Source organism: Equus asinus, chromosome 2 (genome assembly GCF_041296235.1).
Source record: "Equus asinus isolate D_3611 breed Donkey chromosome 2, EquAss-T2T_v2, whole genome shotgun sequence".
NCBI lineage: Eukaryota > Metazoa > Chordata > Mammalia > Perissodactyla > Equidae > Equus > Equus asinus.
Genome location: NC_091791.1, coordinates 86,804,366 through 86,829,753, shown reverse-complemented (window position 1 = coordinate 86,829,753; position 25,388 = coordinate 86,804,366). Strand labels below are relative to the sequence as shown.

The window sequence follows — 25,388 nt, the reverse complement described above, 5'->3', positions numbered from 1 at the left end:
TTATTAATTCTAGTAGTTTTTTGATGGATTCTTTAGGATGTTCTATATATAGAATCGTTATTTGCAAATAGAGGAAATTTTAATTCTTCCTTTCAAATATGTATACTTTTTATATCTTTTTCTTGACTATGTGCTCTGGCTAGGCCTTACAGTGCAATGTTGAATAGCAGTGATGAAAAGGGGAATCCTTGCCGTTTTTCTGATTTTAGGGGTAAGGATTATAGTCTTTCCACTTTGAGTATGATGTTAGCTGTGGTTTTTTTCAAAATGTCCTTTATTATGTTAAGAAAGTTTCCTTCTAGTCTTAGTTTGCTCAGTGTTTTTATCATGAAAGGGCGTTGAATTTTTCCAAGTAGTTTTCCTGTGTCTGTTGAGATGATCATATGTGTTTTGTCCTCTATTGTATTGATATGATGTATTGTATTAATTGATTTTCTGAGTTTTAAACCAACCTTGTATCTCTTGGATAAATCTCACTTGGTCATGGTGTATAATTCTTTTCATCTATTGCTAGAATTGGTTTATAATATTTTGCTGAGGATTTTTATGCCCATATTTATAAAAGATATTGCATTTCTATTGTCTTTTGTAATTATATAGTTATCTTTACCAGTGCTCTTTGTTTATTTTCATGTAGATTTGCATTATTATCTGCGGTCACTTGCTTTTAATCTGTTTGCTAGCAGCCAATTCTCTTAGTTTTTGTTTATCTGGAAAAGTATTTCACCTTCATTTTTGAAATATAGCTTTGCTGGATATAGGATCCTTGGTTAGACAGTTTTTTTCTTTGAGCACTTTGAATTCGTTTTCCCATGATGGTCTGGCTCCTGTGTTTCTGCTGAGAAGTCAACTGTTAATCTTATTAATTCCTTGTAAGTAATGAGCGCTTTTACTCTTGTTGCTCTCAAGATTTTCTCCTTGTCACTGACTTTCAGCATTTTTACTGTGCTATGTCTGTGGGTCTACTTGGCATTTGTTGAGCCCCCTAGATATGTAGGCTATTGTTTTTCAATAAGTTTGCAATGTTTTTAATTATTATTTCTTTGAATATTTTTTCTTCTCTTTTCTCTTTACTTCTAGTGCTCCCATTATGTGTAAATGGTGTCCCATATTTCTTTGAGGCTGTGTTCATTTTCGTTCATTCTCTTTCTCTCTGTTTATTGTCTTGCATAGTCTCTATTGATCAGTCTTTAAGTTTGTTAATTCCTTCTTCTATCCATTTAAATATAATATTGAGGCCATTTAGTGAATTTTTATTTTAGTTACCACATTTTTAAGCTCCAGGATTTCCACTTGGTTCTTTTATTAATTTTTACTTGTGGTAAAAATGCATAGCATAAAATTTATCATTTTAACCATTTTAAAGTGTACAGTTTAGTAGTATTAATTATGTTCACTTTGTTGCACAACAGATCTCCAGAACTTTTTCATCTTGCAAAACTGAAACTCTATGTCTCTTAAACAACTCCTTTTTTCTGTGTTCTCCCAGCACCTGGCAATCACCATTCTACCTTCTGCTTCTATGAATTTCACTACTTTAGGTATCTCTTATAAGTGTAATCACACAGTATTTGTCTGTTTCTGACTGACTTATTTCATGTAGCATAATGTTCTTCAGGTTCATCCATGTTGTAGCATGTGATAGGATTCCCTTAATTTTTTTAAAGACTTTTTAATTTTTTCCTTTTTCTCCCCAAAGCCCCCTGGTACATAGTTGTATATTCTTCGTTGTGCATCCTTCTAGTTGTGGCATGTGGGACGCTGCCTCAGCGTGGTTTGATGAGCAGTGCCATGTCTGCGCCCAGGATTCGAACCAATGAAACACTGGGCCACCTGCAGCAGAGCACGCGAACTTAACCACTCGGCCACGGGGCCAGCCCCAGGATTCCCTTAATTTTTAAGACTAAATTACATTCCATTATATGTATATACCATATTTTGTTTATCCAGTCTTCTGTCAATGGACATTTAAGTGGCTGCCACCTTATGCTATTGTAAATAAGTTGTAATGAACATAAGAATCCAAATATCTGTTCAAGATCCAGCTTTCAATACTTTTGGATATACCTAGAAGTGGGATTGCTGGATCATGTGGTGATTCTATTTTTAATTTTTTTGAGGAACTGCCATAACATTTTCCACAGTGGCTGCACCATTTTTCATTCATATCAGTAATGCTCAAGGTTTCCCTTTTTTTTTTATATATATCCTTATCGATGCTTGTTTACCAGGTTTTTTGATAGTAGCCATTCTAATGTGTGAGGTGATATCTCATTGTGGTTTTGATTTGTATTTCTTTAATGATTAGTCATGTTGAGCATCTTTTCATGTGCGTTTCGTATGGGCATTTGTATATCAACTTTGGAGACATGTCTATTTAAGCCCTTTTCCCATTTTTAAATCATGATATTCTTTTTCGTTGTTGAGTTGTAAGAATTCTTTACACATTCTGGATATTAGTCCTATGTTAGATATATGATTCATAAACATTTTTCCTGTTTTGTAGGTAGACTTTTCACTCTGTTGTTGTATCCTTTGATGCTTAAAAGTTTTAAAGTTTGATGTCCCATTTGTCTATTTTTGCTTCTGTTACTTGTGCTTTTGGTGTCATATCCAAGAAATCATTGCTAAATCCAGTGTTATGAAGATTTATCTCTATGTTTTCTTCTACGAGTTTTATAGTTTTGGGTCTTAGATTTAGATCTTTAATTCATTCTGAGTTAATTTTTGTATATGGTGTAAGGTAAAATACCAACTTCCTTCTTTTGCATGTAGATATCCAGCATTCCCAACACCATTTATTGAAGAGACTTTCCTTCCTCCATTGAGTGGTCTTGACGTCCATGTCAAGGATCATTTCACCATAGATGCCAGGGTGTATTTCTGGATTCTCTATTCTATTCCATTGGTCTTTATGTCTGTCTTTATGCCTGTTCCATGCTGTTTTAATTAATATAGTTTTGTAATATGTTTTGAAATCAAGAAGTGTGAGATCTCTGACTCTGTTCTTTTCCAAGATTGTTTGGCTATTCATGGTCCTTTGAGATATCATATGAATGTTAAGATGAATTTTTCTGTTTCTGCAGAAAATGCTGTTGGGATTTTTATTGAGATTGCGTTGAATCTGTAGATTGCTTTGGGTAGTATTGACATCTTAACAATATTAAGTCTTCCAATCCATGGACATAGGATGCCATTCCATTATTTGTATCTTCTTTCAGCATTGCTTTGTAGATGTCAGTGTACAAGTCTTTTGTCTCCTTTGTTAAGTTTATCCCCATGTATTTTATTCCTTTTGATATTATTGTAAATGGAGTTGTTTTCTTAATTTCCTTTTGGATTGTTCAGTTAGTGTATTGAAATGCAAATGATTTTTATGTGTTGATTTTGTTTCCTACAACTTTACTAAATTTATTTGTTAATTCTAACAGGTTTTTTGTGTAGTCTTCAGAGTTTATAAGATGTCACCTGCACACAGAGATATTTTACTTCTTCTTTTCCAATTTTGATGCCTTTTATTCATTTTTCTTGCCTAATTGCTCTTTTTAGGACCTCCAGTACTATGCTGAATAGAAGTGGTGAGAGCAGGCATCCTTATCTTGTTCCTGATCTTAGAGGAAAAGCTTTCAGTCTTCAGCATTGAATATGATATTAGCTGTGGGATTTAATGTATGGTTGTTATTATGTTGAGATATTTTTCTTCTATTCCTAGTTTGTTGAGGGCTGTTTTTTGATCATGAAAGGGTTTTGAATTTTGTCAAATGCTTTGTCTGCATTAATTGAAATGATCATGTAGTTTTTGTCCTTCATTCTGCTAATGCAGTGTATTACATTGATTTTCATATGTTAAACCCTCCTTTCCTTATAGGAATAAATTCAGCTTGGTCATGGTGTATAATCCTTTTAATGTGCTGTTGAATTCAGTTTGCTAGCATTTTGTGGAAGATTTTTGCATCAATATTTATCAGGGATATTGGTCTGTAATTTTCTACTCTTGTAATGTTTTTGTCTGACTTTGGTATCAGAGTAATGCAAGCCTCACTAAATGAGTTTGAAAGTTTTCCCTCCTTTTCAATCTTTTGGAAGAGTTGGAGGAGGATTGGTGTTAATTATTCTTTAAATGCTTGGAGCATTTTCTAGTGATGCCATCAGGGCTTCTTTTTGTTAGGAAGTTTTTGTTTTTCCTTTGTCAGGAGGTTTTTGATTACTTAATATCCTTAGTAGTTATAGATCTGTTCAGATTTTCTATTTCTTCATGACTCAGTCTTGGTAGGTTGTGTGTTTCTAGGAATTTATCCATTTTTTCTGGATTATCCAATTTGTTGGCATAGAATCGTTCATAATATTCTCTGATGATCCTTCTTATTTCTGGGGCATCATTTGTAATGTTCTCTCTTCTATTTATGATTTTAGTTATTTGAGACTTTTTCCTCAGTTAGTCTAGCTAAGGGTTTGTCAATTTTGTTGTTCTTTTTTTAAAAACCTGACTTTTATTTTTGATGATTTTTTTCTTTGTTTTTCTAGTCTATATTTCATTTATATCTGCTCTAACCTTTAGTATTTCCTTCCTTCTGTTAGCTTTGGGTTTAGTTTGTTTGTTTGTTCTTGTAGTTTCTTGAAGTATGAAATTAGGTTGATGATTTAAGATCTTTCTTCTTTTTTAATGCACACATTTACAGCCATAAACATCCTTGTTAGCACTGGTTTCACTGCATCGTATAATTTTTGGTATATTGTAGTTTCATTTTTCTTTGTCTTAAGGTATTTTCTAATTTCCCTTGTGATTTTTTGACCCAAGAGTATGTTGTTTAATTTCCACATATTTGGGGATTTACCAGTTCCCTTTTGCTATTGATATCTAGTTTTGTATCATTGTAATCAGAAAAGATACTTTGTATGATTTCAATCTTCCTGAATGTGCTAAGACTTATTTTGTGGTCTAATATGTGGTCTATCCTTGAGTATGCACACTTAAGAAGAATGTGTATTCTTTTCTTCTTGGGTAGAGTGTTCTGTATGTGTTTGTTAGGTCTATTGGTCTATAGTGTTGTTTAAGTCCTGAGTTTCCTTATTGGTATACTGTCTAGTCGTTCTATTCATTGTTGAAAGTGAGATGTTGAGGTTTCCTACTATTAATTGTTTTGTTGTCTGTTTTTCCCTTCAATTCTGTCAATATTTGTTTCATACATTTGGGAGTTCTCATGTTGGCTGCATATATATTATAATTGCTATATCTTCCTGTGAGTTGGCCTTTTATCATTATATATTGTCCTTCTTTCTCTTGTGACTGTTTTTGATTTAATGTCTATTTTGTCTGATAGTAGTATAGCCAGTCTGCTCTCTTGTTTACCATTTGCATGGAATATAATTTTCCGTCTTGTCATTTCAACTCATGTGTTTTCTTAGATCTAAATTCAATCCCTTATAGACAGTATAAATACAGGTCCTTTTATTATTAGTTTTTAAAGATTGGTGCCTGAGCTAACATCTGTGGCCAATCTTCTTTTTTTTTTTCCTTCTTCTTCTCCCCAGAGTCCCCCCAGTACATGGTTGTGTATTTTAGTTGTGAGTTCTTCTGATTGTGCTATATGGGATGCTGCCTCAGCATGGCTTGATTAGCGGTACCATGTCCACACCCAGAATCCAAACTGGCAAAGCCCTGGGCCACCAAAGTGGAGTGCATGAACCCAACCACTCAGCCACGGGGTCAGCCCCTGGATCTTACTTTTTGAATCTATTTTTCAATCTATGTCTTTTGGTTGAGGAGTTTAATTCACTTACATTTAAAGTAATTACTGACAGGGAAGGACTTATTTTTGCCATTTTATTCATTATTTTCTCTATGTCTCATAGCTTCTTTGACCCTTGTTTTTTCTTTTACTGCCTTTTTTGTGTTTTGCTGTTTTTTTTGAAAGGACATGTCTTGATTCCCTTCTTGTCTCCTTTTGTGTCTATTCCATAGATAACATCTTTGTGGTTACTATGGGGATATGTGAAACATCTTAAAGATCTAACAATCTATTTTAAACTTGTAGCAATTTAACTTGAATTGCATACAAAGGCTGTACTCCTTTACAGCTCTCCTCCTCCCCTAATGTTACCAAGGTCACAAATTACATCTTGATATAGTGTATATCTATTAACAGTTTTCCATTTATAGTTATTTTTATGCTTTTTAATTTTCAATTCTATACTAGAATTAAAAATAGATTTATGTACTCAAATTACATAATACAGGTTTATATATTTCCATATATTTACCTTTACTAGAGAACTTTATATTTTCATGTGGCTTCATGTTGTTGTCTATAATCCATTTATTTCAACTTGAAGGATTCCCTTTAGCTTTCTTGGAGAGCAAGTGTAGTGGTAATGAACTCCCTCAGCTTTACTTCATCTGGTAAAGTTTTAATTTCTCCTTCATTTCAAAGGAAAGTGTTGCTGGATATAGTATTCTTTGTTGATAGTTTTTTTTTTCTTTCAGTACTTTGAATATATCATACCGTTGCCTTTTGGCCTACAAGGTTTCTGCTGAGAAATCCCCTGATAATCTTATAGATGCTCCCTGCTATGTGACAAGTCATTTTCTTCCTTCTTCTTTCAAGATTCTCTCTTTATCTCTGCTTTTCATCAATTTGATTATAATCTGTCTTGATGTGTGTCTCTTTGAGTTTATCCCAGTTAAAGTTCACTGAGCTTCTGAAATTTTTATGTCAATTTCTTTCCTTAAATTTGGAGAGTTTCCCTCCATTATTTCTCTAAATATGCTCTCTAATCCTTTCTCTCTCTTTCTTTCTGGGACTCTTATAATGCCTATTTTGGTCCCTTGATGGTGTCTTGTAAGTCCCTTAGGCTCTCTTCACTTTTGTTCATTCTTTTTGTTGTTGTTTCTCTGACTTGATGATTTCAAATGACTTATCATCTAGTTCACTGATCCTTTCTTCTGCTTGATCAAGTTTGTTGCTGAACTTCTGTAGGAAATTTTTAAATTCAGTTATTGTATATTTTTAGATCCAGAATTTTTGTTTGATTCTTTTTTATGGTTTTATCTCTTTGTTGATATTCTCATTTTGTTCATATGTTGTTTCCCTCATTTCATTTAGTTGTCTGTTTCTCTTTTAGCTCATTGTGCATCTTTAAGACACTTGCTTTCAATTCTCTGTCAGATAATTCAGAGACTATTAGTTTTTTGAGGGTCAGTTTCTGAAGATTTATTTTGTTCCTTTGATTGGACCATATTTCCTTGTTTCTTTGTATCTCTTGTGATCTTTTGTTGAGATTTGGGCATTTGAAAAAAACACCGTATCTTTCATTCTTTATGGATTGTCTTTGGGTGAGGAAGACCTTCACCAGTCAGTCCAGTTAGCAGTCCTGGGACCTCTCAGTGGCTTTCTAGGGATGCATTTTCCGTGGACCCTGTGTGTGCTTTTCTTCCAAAATATATATGACTGCTTTTATCTGTCTTAATTTCCCTAAGACGCTTGCCTCTGCTTCCTCTCAAGAGCTTTCAGTTTTGGTTTCTATCATATTCCTCTGCCCATAATTTCTTGCTCCCCTGGCACTTGTCTGTGGAACTGCAGACTTCCAGTTGCTCTAATGCACCATGTTACTCACCTCTGTTTTAGGGGGTCCTGTAACCTGGCATCCAATCAATACCACCATTTCCATCAATACCCCAAATCAGATGAGACAGAAACCAGTCCCTCAGGCACCCACCTGACAAGACAAATATTGGTTACAAGTTCCACTCTTTTCTTTCCATCCCTAGTGATGAGCTGAAGAGTGGGCGATTTCCTCCTGAGGGTCCCACACTGTGCTGGAGATGGGGAGGGGCAGAGATGAGCAAAATACTATGAACTTTCCTATCCTTTGTGTGCAGTTTTTTTCTTGGCTGTGTGTGCTTGGCTGCTGCAGGTTCTTAACTGGTTTCTAGAGTTCTCAAAGAGGTATTTTGGTTCACATGTTATTGTTAACTCAGTGTCTCTGTGGGAGAACAAGGACTTGGAACTTCCTAGTCCACCATCTTTGTGACATCACTATATATACTTTTTTTTTATAACTCCTATTGCTTTATTAATATTCGCTATTTGGTACAATATTGCCCTCATACCTTTCTTTACTTCTTTAATTACATTTTCCTTTAGTTCTATGAACATATTTATAATGGCTACTTTGAAATCTTTTCCTGTTAAATCTGACATCTGGTTGCTCTTGTAGGTGGTTTGTGTTGTGTACTTTTTTTCCTGGTATATATGTCATACTTTCCTGTTTGCTTTTCTTTACGTCACTAGTAATTTTTTTCTTGGAAACGGAACATTTTAGATAATATGTTATATCAACTCAGAGTACTGGTTCCCCCACCCCCAGGGCTTATTATTATTATTTGCTTGTTTATTTGTTTAGTGAGTGGATCACTTTAGTGAAGTCTGTTTCCTCCCCACAGTGTCAAGACTCTCTAATATAAGCCCCAGGGAGGCACAGCTTTCAGCATGCCCACTGTTACCCTGGGATGACAGCAGGACTGGTAGGTTTCTCTTCCACTCTTTCCCTGATCATACCCAGCTGTTGAACTTCACTAATCACAAGCTGATTGCTGTGTTGTTTTCAACAATGCCCCGGGGCATAAATGCTTCCACAAATTAATTCAATGAAATTGAGGTTCCTTGGAAGGAACAGTTCCTGAGGTCAGTATTTGACATTTCTTATGACCCCATGAGGGGTCCTCCCAGCTGTCTTATTCCTTGTTCTCTCTTGTGAACTTGATGGCATACAATCTAGGCTATATCTTCATTATAGCCACAAATCTAGTCCCAATTGCCTTTCACCACAACACCCAATGTTCTTGAGACTGCCCTAGCTTTGACCTTGGTTGGATTTAAATTTACTATCTTGCTATTTGCTTTGTCTTTGTCTTATCCATTTTTGTTCATGTTATTCACATTTTCTGCTTTACTAGAGTATTCTTTATGATTCCATTTGATTTCCTATTTTGGCTTGTTAACTATAACTCTATGTTTATGTTCATTTAATGGTTGCTTTTGGGTTTATAGTATTCAACTTTAACTTATCACAGTGTACTTCATGTGATATTATACTATTCCTTATACAGCATAAGAAGTTACAATACCATAATCACATTTCTTCCCAGGTGGCCTATGTGTCATTGTTATGGTTTATTGCACTTTTGAAAATATATATTCCCCAGGATACATTGTTATTATTTTCCTTTAAAAATAGTTTAATAGTTCTTTATCTTTTAAAGGGATTTAAATAATAAGAAAAAGTATTACATTTATTCTTGAGTTACCATTTCTGGTGCCCTTCATCCTTTGAGAAAATGTGCATTTCCATCTGGTATAATTTTTCTCAACACTGAAAAGATTTACTTTAACATTTCTTGTTTTCCCTGTGTACTGGTGATGAATTGGTTTCACTTTTATATTTCTGAAATGTTTTGTCACCTTTATTTTTGAAAGAGATTTTTTTATCAGATATGGAGTTCTACACTGACAGTTTTTTCCTTTCAATAATTTAAAGATATTTCTCCACTGTTGTCGTGTTTGCACTGATTCTATAGAAAGTCTTCTATAATTCTTGCCTTCTGTTCTCTAGATTTAATGGGGCTCTTTTACATTACAGGCTGCTTTTAAGATTTTCTCTTTATTGCTGGTTTTAAGCTGATGTCTTGGTGTGGTTTTCTCGTTGTTTATGGTTGTTGGGGTTTGCTGAACTCATTAGGTCTGTGAGTTTATCTTTTTCATTAAATTTGAAAGAATTTTATCCTTTATTCATTTGAATATTTTTTCCGTTTTACCACCCCTCCTTATCTACTTAAGGGATTTAATTATACATATAAACACACATATATTTAATTGCACAAATATAAATTACACATACATTAGGCTATTTGAAGTTGTTTTATAGCTCACTGATGCACTATTATAGTTTTTGTTTTTTCGCCTATGTTTCATTTGGTTAGGCTCTATTGCTGTTTTTTTTTTTTTGAACTTTTAGTGAGGCAGATTGTCCCTGAGATAACGTTTGTTGCTAATCTTCCTCTTTTTGCTTGAGGAAGACTGTCCCTGAGCTAACATCTGTGTCAATCTTCCTCTGTTTTGTATGTAGCGTGCTGCCACAGCATGGCTAGATGAGCAGTGTAGGTCTGCGCCTGGGATCCAAACCCCCAAACCCTGGGTCACTGAAGTGGAGCATGTGAACTTAATGACTATGCCACCAGGCCGGCCCCTTCATTACTGTTTTTCAAACTCACAAATCTTATTTTTTTTTAATTGAAGTAATATTGGCTTATAACACTTTGCAAATTTTCGATGTACATTATTACATTTTAGTTTCTGTGTAGACTACATTGTGTTCACCACCAATATTCTAGTTTTTATCCATCACCTTACATATGTGCCCTTTCACCACTTTTGCCATCCCCATAACCCTTTCCTGTCTGGTAACAACTAATCTGTCCTCCTTATCTATGTGTTTGTTTATCTTCCACATATGAGTGAAGTCATGCTGTATTTCTCATTCTCTGTATGACTTCTTTTTCTTAGCACAATACCCTCAAGCTCTATCCATGTTGTCACAAATGGCACAATCTTATCTTTTTTATGGCTGAGTAGTATTCCATTGTGAGAGTAGACATCCTTGTGTTTTTTCCTGTTCTCAAAGGAGTGGATTCCAGTTTTTCTCCATTGAGTGTGATGTTGGCTATGGGTTTGTCATATGTGGCCTCTAGTAACTTGAGGTAGTTTCCTTCTATGCCCATTGTATTTATAATTTTTATCATAAACGGATGTTGGATCTTGTCAAATGCTTTCTCTGCATCTATTGAGATGATTATGTGATATGTATTCTTCATTTTGTTAATGTGGTGTCTCACATTGATTGATTTGTGGATGTTGAATGATCCCTGCATCTCTGGAGTGAATCCCACTTGATCATGGTGGGATTTTTATGTTTTTCAATGTATTGTTGTATTCGATTTGCTCATATTTCATTGAGGATTTTTGCATCTATTTTCATCAGTGATATTTGTCTGTATTTTTCCATTTTTGTTTTTTCCTTTTCTGGTTTTGGTATCAGTGTAGTATTGCCCTTATAAAATGAGTTAGGAAGTGTCCATACTTTTCAATTTTTTGGAATAATTTGAGAAGGATAAGAATTAAATCTTCTTTAAATGTTTGTTAGAATTCACCAGAGAAGCTTTCTGGTCCTGGACTTTCAGTTTGTGGGAGATTTTTGATTACTGTTTCAAAAGCTTTGCTTGTGATTGGTCTATTCACATTCTCTATTTCTTCTGGGTTCAGTTTTGGGAAGTTATATGAGTCTAAGTATTTATCCATTTCTTCTAGGTTTCAAGTTTGTTTCATAATATTCTCTTATAATCCTTTGTATTCCTGTGGTGTCCATTATAATTTTGACTCTTTCATTTCTGATTTTATTTATTTGAGGCTTCTCTCTTTTTTTCTTAGTGAGTCTGGCTATGGGTTTGTCACTTTTGTTTATCTTCTCAAAGAACCAGCTTTCAGTTTCATTGATCCTTAATATTGTTTTCTTAGTCTCTATTTCATCTATTTCTGCTCTGACTTTCATTATTCCCTTCTTTCTGCTGACTTTGGGCTTTGCTTGTTCTTCTGTTTCTAGTTCTTTTAGGTATAGTGTGAGCTTGTTTATATGAGATTTTTCTTATTTTTGAGGTAAGCCGTATTGCTATAAATTTCCCTCTTAGTACTGCTTCTACTGCATCCCATAAGTTTTGGTCTGGTGTGTTTTTATTTTCATTTGTCTCCAGGTATTTTTTGATTTCTCCTTTGGTTTCTTCATTGATCCAGTGGTTGTTTAGTAGTATGTTGTTTAGTCTCTGCATATTTATGAATTTTTCAGCTTTTTTCCTGTATTTGATTTCTAGTTTGATAGCACTGTGGTTGGAAAAGATGCTTGAAATGATTTCAATCTTCTTAAGTTTATTGAGACTTGGCTTTTTCCAAAATGTATCGTCTATCTTTGAGAATGTTCCATGTATACTTGAGAAGAATGTGTATTCTGTTTTTGGATAGCATGTTCTCTCTCTCTCCCTCTCTTTGTCTCTGTCTCTGTCTGTCTGTCTATATATGTGTAAAGTCCATCTGGTGTACTGTTTCATTTAAGGCCACTGTTTACTTGTTGTCTTTCTTTCTGGATGCTCTATTCATTGATGTAAGTGGGATGTTAAGGAGCCCTACTATTATTGTGTTGCTGTCAATTTCTCCCTTTAGGTCTATTAATAGTTGCTTTACATACTTTCGTGCTCCTGTGTTAGGTGCATATATTAATAAGTGATATGTCTTCTTGGAGGAATGTCACTTTTTTCGAGTAATTTTATTGAGATCATAATAGTTTATGACATTGTGTAATTTGGGGTGTAGATTATTATTTATCAATTTCTGAATAGACTTCATTATGTCAGTAGTCTAATTTTTGTTAATCACTGTAGATATGGGCCCCTTTACCCCTGTTGCCCACCCCCCAACCCCCTTCCCTTCTGGTAACGACTAATCTGTTTTTTCATCTGTGTATTTGTGATCTTCCACATGAGTCAAATCATGCAGTGTTTGTCTTTCTGTGTTTGGCTTATTTTGCTTAACATCGTACCCTCAAAGTCCATCCATGTTGTTGCAAATGGGATGACTTTATCTTTTTTATGGCTGAATAGTATTCCATTGTATATATATATATCATATGTTCTTCAACCATTCATCCATTCATGGGCACTTGGGTTGCTTCCATGTCTTGGCTATTGTGAATAATGCTGCAATGAATATAGGGGTGAATAAATCTCTTTGGATCATTGATTTCAAGTTCTCTGGATAAATACTGAGTAGTGGGATAGCTGGATCATGTGGTATTTCTATTTTTAACTTTTTCAGAAATCTCCATACTGTTTTCTATAGTGACTGCACCAGTTTGTATCCCCACCAGCAGTGTATGAGGGTTCCCTTTTCTCCAAATCCTCTCCAACATTTGTGTTTTTTTTTATCTTGGTAATTATAGCCATTCTGACCAATGTAAGGTGATATCTCATTGTAGTTTTGATTTGAATTTCCCTAATAATTAGTTGAACATCATTTCATGTATCTGTTGGCCATCTGTATATGTTCTTTAGAAAAATGTCTGTTCATATCCTTTGCCCATTTTTTTTGAGGAAGACTAGCCCTGAGCTGACATCTGCTGCCAATTCTTCTCTTTTTGCTGAGGAAGATTGGCCATGAGCTAACATCTGTGCCCATCCTCCTCTATTTTATATATGGGATGCCTGAGACAGTATGGCTCCATAACTGGTGCATGGGTCCACACCTAGGATCTGAACCAACAAACTCCAGGGCCAGTGAAGCAGAGCACAGGAACTTAACTGTTATACCACCAGGCCGGTTCCCCTGCCCATTTTTTGATTCGGTTGTTTGTTTTTTCGTTGTTGACATGTATGAATTCTTTATATATTTTGGAAATCAACTCCTTGTCAGATATATGATTTGAAAATATTTTCTCGCAGTTGGTGCATTGTCTTTTCGTATTGTTGATGGTTTCCTTTGCTCTGCAGAAACTTTTTAGTCTGATGTCGTCCTATTTGTTCACTTTTTCCTTTGTTTCCCTTGCCTGAGTAGACATGGTATTTGAAAAGATGCTGCCAAGACCAATGTCAAATAATGTACTGCCTATATTTTCTTCTAGGAGTTTTATAGTTTCAGGTTTTACATTCAAGTCTTTAATCCATGTTGAGTTAATTTTAGTGGATGGTGTAAGATAATGGCCTACTTTTATTCTTTTCCATGTGGCTGTCCAGTTTTCCCAACACCATTTATTGAAGAGACTTTCCTTTCTCCATTGTATGTTCTTGGCTCTTTTGTTGAAGATTAGCTGTCCATAGATGTACGGTTTTATTTCTGGGATTTAATTCTGTTCCGTTGATCTGTGTGCCTGTTTTTGTGCCAGTACCATGCTGTTTTGATTATTATAGCTTTGTAGTATATTTTGAAGACAGGAGTTGTGATACCTCCAACTTTGTTCTTTTTTCTCAGGATTACTTTGGCTATTTTAGGTCTTTTGTTGTTCTATATAAATTGTAGGATTCTTTGTTCTATTTCTGTGAAGAACATCATTGGGATTCTGATTGGGATTGCATTGAATCTGTAGATTGCTTTAGGTAGTGTGTTCATTTTAGCTATGTTTTTTCTTCTGAGCCATGAACATGGAATATCTTTCCATTTCTGTATGTATTCTTCAGTTTCTTTCAATAATGTCTTATAGTTTTCAGTGAATAGGTATTTCATCTCTTTGATTAAGAAAGCATCAAATATAACTATAAATATTTCAACTTACTCACAAACTCACAACATTAAAAACAGAATCACTTGTAACAGCAGTACCTCAGAAGAGTTGAGGAAATGGATGGAGCCTGCTTAGGTTAATGGAGGTAAGAGGCTGTGAGAAAATGGATTAATTCATCTACTGGATATTTTATAAAAACCCCCCAGTAACCACTACACAAAAAATCAGAGCAGAGCCACAATTCACAAAAATAAAGAAAACTGAGAAAACCTCCTCAGAAAACCACCAAAATGAAATGACAGTCAAAAATACAAAGGAAGAGAAACAAGGTAAACATAGAACAATAAGAAAACACAAGAAAATATGGCAGTATTAAGCCCTCATATATCAATAACCACTCTAAATGTAAACGAATTGAATTCTCCAATCAAAGGACACAGAGTATCTGGGTGGATTAAAAAACGAGACCAAACAATATGGTGCCTCCAGGAAACACATCTTAGCTCTAAAGACAAACATAGGCTCAGTGTAAGGGCATGGAAGACAATACTCAAAGCTAATGGCAAACAAAATAAAGCAGGTACAGCCATACTTATATCAGACAAAGCAGGCTTCAAGTTAAATAAGACAATGAGAGACAAAGAGGCGCTGCATATAATGATAAAAGAAACATGCCACCAAGAGGACATAACACTTATTAATATATATGCACCTAACACAGGGACACCAAAGTATGTAAAACAATTATTAACAGACCTAAAGGGAGAAATTAACAGCAACACAATAATACTAGGGGACCTCACCACCCCACTTACCTTAATGGGCAGATCAACAGATCATCCAGACAAAGTCACAAGGAAATAGTAGATTTAAATGAAACACTTGATTAGATGGACTTAATAAATATATAGAGAGCTTTCCATCCAAAGAGCGCAGAATACCCATTCTTCTCAAGTACTCATGGATCATTTTGAAAGATAGACCATATGTTGAGAAATAAGGCAAGCCTCAATACATTTAGAAGATTGAAATTATCTCAACCATCTTTTCTGACCACAATGTTATGGAACTAGAAATCAACTACAAGAAAAAAACTGGGAAAGTCAGAAATGCATGGAGACTAAGCAACATGTTAAATGAAGAAATCAAAAGGGAAATTAAAAGATACCTGGAGACAAATGAAAATGAAAATACAACATACCAACTTTTATGGGATACAGCAAAAACAGTCATAAGAGGGAAATTCATAGCAATACTGGCCCACCCAAACAAACAAGAAAAATCTCAAATAATTTTAGACTGAACCTAACAGAAGAAAAATAACAAAGCCCAAAATCAGCAGAAGGAGGGAAATAATAAAAATATGAGCAGAAACAAATGAAATAGAGAGTAAAAAAAAGAGTAGAAAGGATTAATGAAACTAAGAGCTGGTTCTTTGAGAAGAGAAACAAAATTGACAAACCCTCAGCCAGACTCACCAAGGAAAAGAGAGAGAAGGCTCAAATAAATAAAATTAGAAATGAAAGAGGAGCAATTACATTAGATACTGCAGAAATACAAAGAATTATAGAATACAGTGAAAAACTATATGCCCACAAATTGGATAACCTACAAGCAATGGATAAATTCTTAGAGTCATACAACCTCCCAAAACTGAATCAAGAAGAAATAGAGAATCTGAATAGACCAATCACAAATACAGAGATTGAAACAGTAATCAAATACCTCCCAAAAAACAAAAGTCCAAGACCAGATGGCTTCTCTGGAGAATTCTACCAAACATTCAAAGAAGGTTTAATAACTATCCTTCTCAAAATATTCCAAAAAATTGAAGAAGATGGAACTCTTCCTAACTTATTCTGTGAGGCCAACATTACCCTGATACCAAGAACAGGCAAGGATAACACAAAGAAGGAAAATTACAGGCCAATATCACTGATGAACATAGATGCAAAAATCCTCAACAAAGTATTGGCAAACCGAATGCAACAATACATTAAAAGGATCAGACAACATGGTCAAGTGAGATTTATTCCAGGGATGCAGGGATGGTTCAACATCTGAAAATCAATCAATGTGATACACCACATTAACAAATGAGGACTAAGAATATGTCATCATCTCAATAGATGCAGAGAAAGCATTTGACAAGATCCTACATCCATTTATGATAAAAACTCTCAATAAAATTGGTATAGAAGGAAAGTACCACAACATAATAAAGGCCATATATGACAAACCCACAGCCAATATCATACTTAACCTTGAAAAACTGAAAGCCATCCATCTGAGAGCAGGAACAAGACAAGGGTACCCACTTTTACCACTTCTATTCAACACAGCACTGAGGTTTTGGCCAGAAGTATTCGGCAAGAAAAATGAATAAAAGGAATCCAAATTGGAATGGAAGAAGTGAAGCCCTTGCTCTTTGCAGATGACATGATTCTATATATGGAATGTTGCTTTTATAATTATGTATTCCCCTTTTGTCTCTAATTATCTTGAAATCTGCTTTGTCTGATATAAGTATGGCTATATACACTTTCTTCTGCTTGGAGTATCATCTTCCATCCTTTCACTCTAAGCCTACGTTCATCTTTAGAGCTGAGATGTAGTTCCTGGGGGCAGCATATTGTTGGGTCTAGTTTTGTAGTCCATCCAGCCACTCTATGTCTTTTGAGTGGTGAATTCAATCTATTTACATTTGGAGTGATTACTGATATATGAGGCCTTAATACTGCCTCTAATCTCCTGTTTTCCAGTTGTTCCACATTTCTGTTCTTTCTTTTCCCTTTTGTTTTTGACTGTCATTTTAGTTTGGTGGTTTTCTGTGATTGTTTTCTCTTTATTTTTGATTTGTGACTCTTCTGTGATTTTTTGTTTTGTGGTTACCATGAGATTTGTATAAACGATCTCATAGATGAGATAGTCCTTTTTCTGACAGCCTCTTATCTTCACTAGCCTAAGAAGGTTCCATCCCTTTCTTCTTCCCTTTCTATGTTTTTGTTGTCACACATTATTTTGTGTGTATGTTGTGAGTTTGTGACCAAACTGAAGTGGTTATAGTTGTTGTTAATGCTTTCTTTCCCTCCATCCTTATGTTATAATTGTTTGCTAACTTAATCTGATAGAGAGCTGCAATTTTCTGATTTTGTCTGTGCATTTATCTCCTTGCTCAAAGCTTTGTAAACCTTCGCCTTTTTGTTTCAGATAGGGGGACTCTATTCAACATTTCTCGTAAGGCAGGGCTAGTGGTAATACACTCCCTCAGGTTTTTTTGTCTAGGAAAGCTTTTATTTCTCTGTAATAGCCAAAGGATTACTTCACTGTATGGAGTATTCTTGACTGATAGTTTTTATCTTTCAATATTTTGAATATATCATTCCACCCTCTCCTAGCATGTAAGATTTTTGCTGGGAAATCCACTCGAAGCCTGATGGGGGCTCCTTTGTAGGTTATTTTCTTCTCTGTTGCTGCCCTTTATATTCTTTGTCATTGACTTTTGACAGTTTTAATATTATATTCCTTGGAAACATCTTTTTGCATTGAGATAATTAGGAGTTTATTAGCTTCATGTATTTGCATGTCCAGTTCTTTCCCCAGGTTTGGGAAGTTCTCAGCTATTATTTCCTTGAATGAGCTGTCTGCTCCTTTCTCCATCTGTTCTCCCTCTAGGATACCTATGATCCTTCTGTTACTTTTTCTAGTTGAGTTGGATATTTCTTGAAGAATTTCTTTGTTTTTTAAAAATTTTAGTTCTCTCTCTTCCTCCACCTGAATCATTTCTAGGTTTCTATCTTTGAGCTCACTACTTCTCTCCTCCAGAAGGTCTTCTCTATTTGTAATGCTTTCTACATTACTTTTTTATCTCATTAATTGTGTTCTTATTCTCCAGAACTTCTGTCTGGTTGTTTTTTAGAGTGTCAGTCTCTTTGGTAAAGTATTCCTTCTGTTCATTAATTTTATTCCTGAGCTCATTGAACTGTCTTCCTGAATTTTCTTGTAATTTGTTGATTTTTCTTTATGACAGGTATTTTGAATTCTCTGGCAGTTAGATTGTAACCTTCTGTGACTTTAGGTCTGGTTTTTGGAGAGTTCTCATTTTCCTTCTGTTCTGTAGTGTCACTGTAGTTCTTCAAAGTGTTTGATGACTTGATTCTTTGCTGGTGCATTTGTGGTAGTAATCATCTTTTCTTATTTGGTTACATTTTTGGTTACTTTGGTTCTGAGCTGCTTCTGGTTGTGTTTGAGAGCCTGCACTTTCCACTCTCCACTGCCTCTGCCAAAACATCATCAGTGCCCTCCTTGTGCTGCTTGTGCCTCTGGGGTTACTGGTTCCTTGCTGCTTAGATGTCGCTGCAATCTCAGATGATTCATTTGGGGTCACCTAGCTGTGAGCACTTCTGCTGCTTCTGGGATCACCTGGGTTTTGTGTTCCTCCACTGGGTCTCTGTGGACTTGGATGCTTCTGTCCTATGTGCCCCCTGTGCTAGTGTTCCTGGGTCATGTGGGGGTGCTGGATGCACTGCTGCCAGGGGTGCTGGCTTCACAAGTGCTGCTGACACTGGGTGGCCTGGGGACTCAGTGACTTTTATGCATCCCCAACTGCTGGTGGGGCTGGTGCTGGGGATGCTGCCACTGGGGTCTAGGTCACCAGTTCTGCTGTGGTTCCTGATGCTTCTGGTCACAGGTTCCACCTGCTATCACTAGGCAGGGTTGGGAGTTGATTTTTCTGATCCTGCCCTGTCTGCTCACAGTTGTGCGGGTCAGGCTGCCATTGCTGCCACCACTCTGCTGACTGTTGTGCAGGAGGGGCAGCTGCTGTGCCCCTGTTGCTGTTCTGAGGGCATTTGTGCACATGGGCCAGGCCACCTTCATCTCCATCACTGTCACATGGGCTACTGTGCAAACTCACTAATCTTTTCTGCACTGTCTAATTTGCTCTTAATTGCACCCAGTCTATTATTAATTTCAGACATTGTGATTTACAGCTCTAGAAATTCAATTTGAGTCTTTTCATATCTTCTTTGTATACATTTATTGTGCTTTTCTTTAGCTTCTTTAACATATGGCTTTAACATAGCTTTCTCTAACAGCTTCTTTAACGATAATCATATCGTTATGATTACTGTTTTAATGTCCCTGTCTACTAATTCTATTATTTTTGTCATGTCTGAGTTGGTTTTGATTTATTTTTCTTGCTATGGGTATATTTTCCTACTTCTTTGCATGTGTGGTCTTCAAATAATGCCTGGTATAGGAATTATTTTTAAGATTCTGTGGACATCTTAAAGAAAATAACAATGTTCAACAGTTTGTTCTAGGGAAAAATGAGCCTTTCCTGGTTTTTCTGCTGGTTTCTCATAGAACCTGCACAGAGGCTGGGATAGAACAAAAGCTGAGGACAAAGATGCAGAAAGATTGAGATGGGGAGGAATGAAGTTGAGGAGCTCCAATAGAATGGCATTTCTCTTCTTAGGAACTTCTTAGGAATTTATTCAACATTCTTAGGAATGTAGGAGGCAAGGCCAATAGTTGAGTGTGAGGGAAGAGTAGAAGAGGAAGGACTTGAAGAGTATGAAATGTGCTCAGGGCTGCAGCTGAGTGATAAGAAATCAACCAAAAAATAATCGGGTTGTTTTAATAGCTGGTCCTAGCTGAGGTTAGTGCTTAGGTCTGGAAAATGTGGGCAGTAGTATTGTCCAGGCAAGACTCCTCATGACATTCTGTAGATCCCTGAGTTTTCACTCATTTCCAAGCATCTCCTTGGACAGAAGTCCTCTCTGTGTGCTAAGTCTCACAGCACAGATATTACTTTCTTTCAGTCAGTCGTGCCACACCTCTGCTTGGCACTCTTCTTTATCAGATGGCAACTTTTTGGGGTTATGCATAACTTTTCAGAGTCCCACCACTTTAGGACTCTTTCTGGATGCTGCATAAGGATATTAGAACTCTTAAATTAATTTAATCACTTTCTTTTAAGTTTAAATGTTGATCATTGGCCTCTCTACTTCTTTCACCTTCCCTTCTCTTTTGCCTCCTTCCTGAAGAGCTGTATAATCATCCCCCTTTTCTGTGTTGAATCTCTGTTTTAAGGAGTAACATGTAAAACTTATTCTGACTGCCAGTCTATTTTGTAATCTCCTACGTTTACTTTCATCTTGTATATCTGTGACAATTGTTAATTTTTTCCAAAAGTTTATTTCCTCTTTTTGTGTACATGTGACTTCCCAACTTAACTACATTTCCCAGCTTCCCTTGCAGCTAGATGTGGCAATGTAATGAAATTTTTGCCAGTAGAATGTGAGAAGTTATGTGTACAATATCTGCCTCAATTGCTTAAAATAAATTGTGTTCCTTAGCCTTCCTGTGTCTTCCCTGCCTATAAGGCAAAATGTAGAGGTTGTGACAACTTTCCTTATGGTGGAGAGAATAACAGCCTAGGTGATGAAGAATGTTTGACTTGTGAGGAAGCTGGGTCCATTAATGATTAATGGAGCAAGGCTACCCCATCAGTCTGAAACTACCCCACCACTCATGCACACCATCAGACTGTTGAGTCAAAGAGAAAATATTGAGCCACTACATATTTGGGTCTCTTAATTATAGCAATTTAGCCTTTAACCTAGAATGTACATTTATTCCTAAATAGTAATGTATCATTAACATCACAGGAAGGGAATTCTTTTTTATGTATCTTTTATTTTGTTGGAAAAAAGGTAATCTGCTTGGGCTTTATTCTGCCAAGTTAGAATTTTTCTCTGTAATTTTTTCTATAGATGACTCATCCATAATAACAATTAACATTGTTTCTAAAATGGATTGATATACATCATCTTATTTAGTCCAAAGAAAAATCCCAAAGGTAGATATTATTATTTCCATTGTATAGATTAAAATATTTAGATTCAAGAGAACTGATCGGTGGTTACCAGGGGAAAGGGGGCGTGGGAGGAGGGCACTAAGGGTGAAGTGGTGTACCTACAACATGACTAATAATAATGTACAACTGTAATTTCACAAGGTTGTTAACTATCATAATATTAATAAAAAAATTTAGATTCACAGAGATTATGAGATGTACACAAATTCATACAGCTACTTAAGTAAGACAGTCAGGTCTCAAAGCCATTTATGAACAATTTTCTTTATTCCTTGTTCCATGTATATCATGCTGCTTAGTAAAATTAAGACTAGTTGAAGTACCTTTTAACAACAAACTCACTTAACTCTGCAACCAAACTAATCAGTCACTTAATTAACAATCCTGTGTTAAGTGCCAGTTATGTTCAAAGCATTTCTTATGGTGGTAGGTAATAGATTTCTAGCCTGTTCTCTGAGTGCTAACTAACACAGAAGAACATATATATGTAAACAGGTGCCAAACTGGGGGAAGAGGAAATAAAATATTGCTAAGTGCTTTTCATGTGTCAGGTCTCGTGATAATGAAGCAAGTCTTATCGTTATTATAATTAAGCCCTGGAGAGGTTAAGAGACTCGCCCAAAGTCACACAAGTAGTGGGTTTAGGGGTTGGGATTGGATGCTGGGTCTGTAAAGACTCCAAAGCCCATGTTATTACCACTATCATGGTGGGGGAACCCTTGAATGTGACAGAGATTCATCAGAGAGTGGTCATTTCCTTCTAGGATTCATGGGGGGCTTGATAAAGGGATGGAGTTAGATCTGCGTGGGATTTGGATAGGGAGAAAAAATATGGGGATGAGGAGGGGAAGACTGCTTGGGAAGAGACCCAATGTGTGAGTGAAGGACAATGAGGGGCTAACACCGTTGTTGGAGTGGTTTACACAGGGGAACATGGGGACGTTTGCTCCATGCCTCTAGTCTACCAAGGAAGACAGTCTAGAAGTTCTAGCTGCCTGTCTGACACCCTCACCTCAGTCCATATGTGTGAGCACATTCTTCTGAGCACCTGTAGCTGGGTCTTCACTGCCCCAGAGTCCATGACCTGGGAGAGAGGTTCGGTCTGGCCCTCTGCTCAGGCTTACACCCTTTTACGTACATTTGGGTGAGAAATCTGAACTGGCCTTTGTGTGAACACCAAAGACAGCTAAGTACCCAACAAAGAGGCACTTAATTTAATTGCTCCTTCAGGATCCACTTAGACTAATCACCATGAACATTTCCCCCAGGTGTCTCCCACAGGCAGTGACAAATTTTGCTAAAGATGAGCCACAAAATCTTGGCCAGATCAGCTTAAATACTGGAAGAAAGCTTCATCCTGTCTAGATTGATCTTGTCTTAGATTGTGTACTGCCTTGTTGTCACTATGTTTCCAACCTCAGTTGTGGTTGACAGAGAAAGGACAGAAATACATAAAATCTATTATCTCCACAAAGATGAAGGACTTTTTCAAGGTAATTAGGAATATTCTAAAGATGGTTCATTGCATGAGGTGATATAAAGGAACGAGAAAAATTTTACTCATAATGTAAGTCTGCTTAATTTGGATCATTAACTGTATAAAAGACCTGACACTTTTGGTTTAGCTGACTCAGAGTCAGTAACATTTGTGGGTTTCTCACTGTGTATGGTCACTGTTTGATCAGTAAATGAAATAATAGTGCAAATAGGATACCAAAACTGGCTGAGAGTTTAGGGTTTGCATTCTACACTTCAATCATAATAAATGATCATATAAATTCTTGGTTGATTTTTCTTTTTCTGGACTTTCTTTTGACATTTGACAAGGTTGGATTTAGGGGGGGCAACTAACAGATTACACAGCAAAGAATTCTAGGCTGGAATCAGAAGGCCTGTGGCTAGGTAACATCTTTGTCACTAATACTCTGTGTGACTAGGGTAAGTCACATAGACCCCTTGTGACTTAACAATAAATAGGTTGGACTAGGTCATCTTCAAAGTACCTTTCAGATTTAAACTTGGACATAAGAGATTTTGGCACTTTTCTGATTTTTCACTTTTTGTTCTTAAAATATGTTTATAATAGGAATATTTACCTTCATATATAATAAAAGGACATTGGATTAATTATGTGATGTCTGTGAGCAGTGGGGTGCCGCAGAAGAATTGTTAGAAGGAGAAATACATGACAGATCTGCCTTTTAGAAAGCTTATTAAATGGAAGAATCAGAAACTACAGAGCAGTAAAAAGAAGGAAATGAAATCAACTACAATCCATCCCCACTGTTCAAATTCTGGTCTATCACTCGCCAGGTGTTATTCCACGGGCACATATGCAAAGATGCCTTTTTCTTTTTTAAGTCAAAATGAGATTCTATTGTACAGACTAGTTTTCAACCTTTTCATTCTGTTTTCATAATCATCAGTTGAACACTTCTAAAGTATCATTTTTGATTTGGTAAGTACAGAGCATTTTATTTATCAATATAATATACTCACCTTTAAGAGTGTAGGTTGCTTTTAAATTTTCACTATGATAAATAATGCTATGGGGACATCTTGAAAATACTCAATTATTTCCCTAGGATAAGTTCATAGAAGTGAAAGTTTTGGCTTAAATGGGATACAAATTTTAAAAGGTCTTCATCTTGGCACTCATGCTAAAGTTAGTCAATATCACGTTTTTTGAACTTTGCTAAACTGTGGCTGATAGAGTGGATCATTGATTTAACTTGCATTTCTTTGACTGAGGTTGAGGATGCTTCATGAGTTTAATTAGCCATTTGTACCTCCTTTTAACGACCCAAACTTTCATACCCTTTTCTTGTCATGTTTGTGTGTTTATCTTGGTTGTAAGTCCTAGTGCATCTATACAATATTGCTCATGCCAGGATGTCAGGGATGAATGAAACACAGTAGCAGCTTTCCTTTGGATGCCTCTCAATTCTCTCTCTAGCCCTGAAATTACGTGAAGCTGTGGGTGGAGATTCACCTGATAGTCCCAGAAACCCCTCTCAGCCCGAGGACCATGAGCAACCAGACTCTGGTAAAAGAATTTATCCTGCAGGGCTTTTCAGAGCACCCAGAATACCATGTGCTCTTTTTCAGCTGTTTCCTCTCCCTCTACTCTGTGGCCCTCACAGGCAATATCCTCATCATTTTGGCCATCACCTTCGACCCCGGGCTGCATACTCCCATGTACTTTTTTCTCTTCAACTTGGCTATTATGGACATCATCTGCACCTCCTCCATCATGCCCAAAGCACTCGAGGGTCTGATATCAGAGGAGAGCTCCATCTCCTTTGGGGGCTGCATGGTCCAGCTTTATTTCCTCACATGGGCTGCATCCTCTGAGCTGCTCCTCCTCACAGTCATGGCCTATGACCGGTATGCAGCTATCTGCTACCCCCTACATTACAGCACCGTAATGAGCAAGACCTCCTGCAACATGCTGGCTGCAGGTGTGTGGGTACTCTGTGCCTTCAACACGGCCATCCACACTGGGCTGATGCTGCGCTTGCATTTCTGTGGGCCCAATGTCATTACACATTTCTTCTGTGAGGTCCCTCCTCTGTTACTTCTCTCCTGTAGCTCCACCTATGTGAACAGCATCATGATTGTCCTGGCTGATGCCTTTTATGGCATGATGAGCTTCCTGATGACCATTGTGTCATATGGCTTTATCATCTCTAACATCCTAAAGATGCGGACTGCAGAGGGGAAGAAGAAAGCCTTCTCCACTTGCTCTTCCCACCTTATTGTGGTGTGCATGTATTACACTGCTGTCTTTTATGCCTACATAAGCCCTGTCTCCAGCTATAGTGCTGAGAAGAGCAAGCTGGCTGGGGTGCTGTACACCATGGTGAGCCCTACTCTCAACCCCCTCATCTATACTTTGAGAAACAAGGACGTCAAAGCAGCCCTCAGGAAGCTTTTCCTCTTCTTCAGAAATTAATTTGTACCTTCTTAAGCTCTTCTTTGGAACTACAATTTTAGTGGTAACTGACCTTTCTGTGAAGGGTCCAATGAGGAAGTTTCTGGACTGGAAGGTAAGTAAACTTGTCTGTTCTACCTCTCCCATTATGTAGCAGAATGTCTACACAGATGAGCTTGGAATTCTAGTGCCCTGAGGCTGGCTGATATGAGGATTGTGGTTGGATGTGGGCCTCTGAGACATGGGGTTTCTAAG

General features: G+C 36.5%; 1 protein-coding gene across 1 annotated transcript; it reads left to right on the top strand.

Moving 5' to 3' along the window:
* Positions 1 to 22,674: 22,674 nt before the first annotated feature.
* Positions 22,675 to 25,154, top strand: LOC106846740 (olfactory receptor 13A1-like). The gene is made up of 2 exons (XM_014865712.3): positions 22,675 to 22,692; positions 24,174 to 25,154. The coding sequence occupies exons 1-2, from the start codon at positions 22,675 to 22,677 to the stop codon at positions 25,152 to 25,154; spliced, it is 999 nt and encodes a 332-aa protein (XP_014721198.2).
* The last annotated feature ends 234 nt before the right edge of the window (positions 25,155 to 25,388 follow it).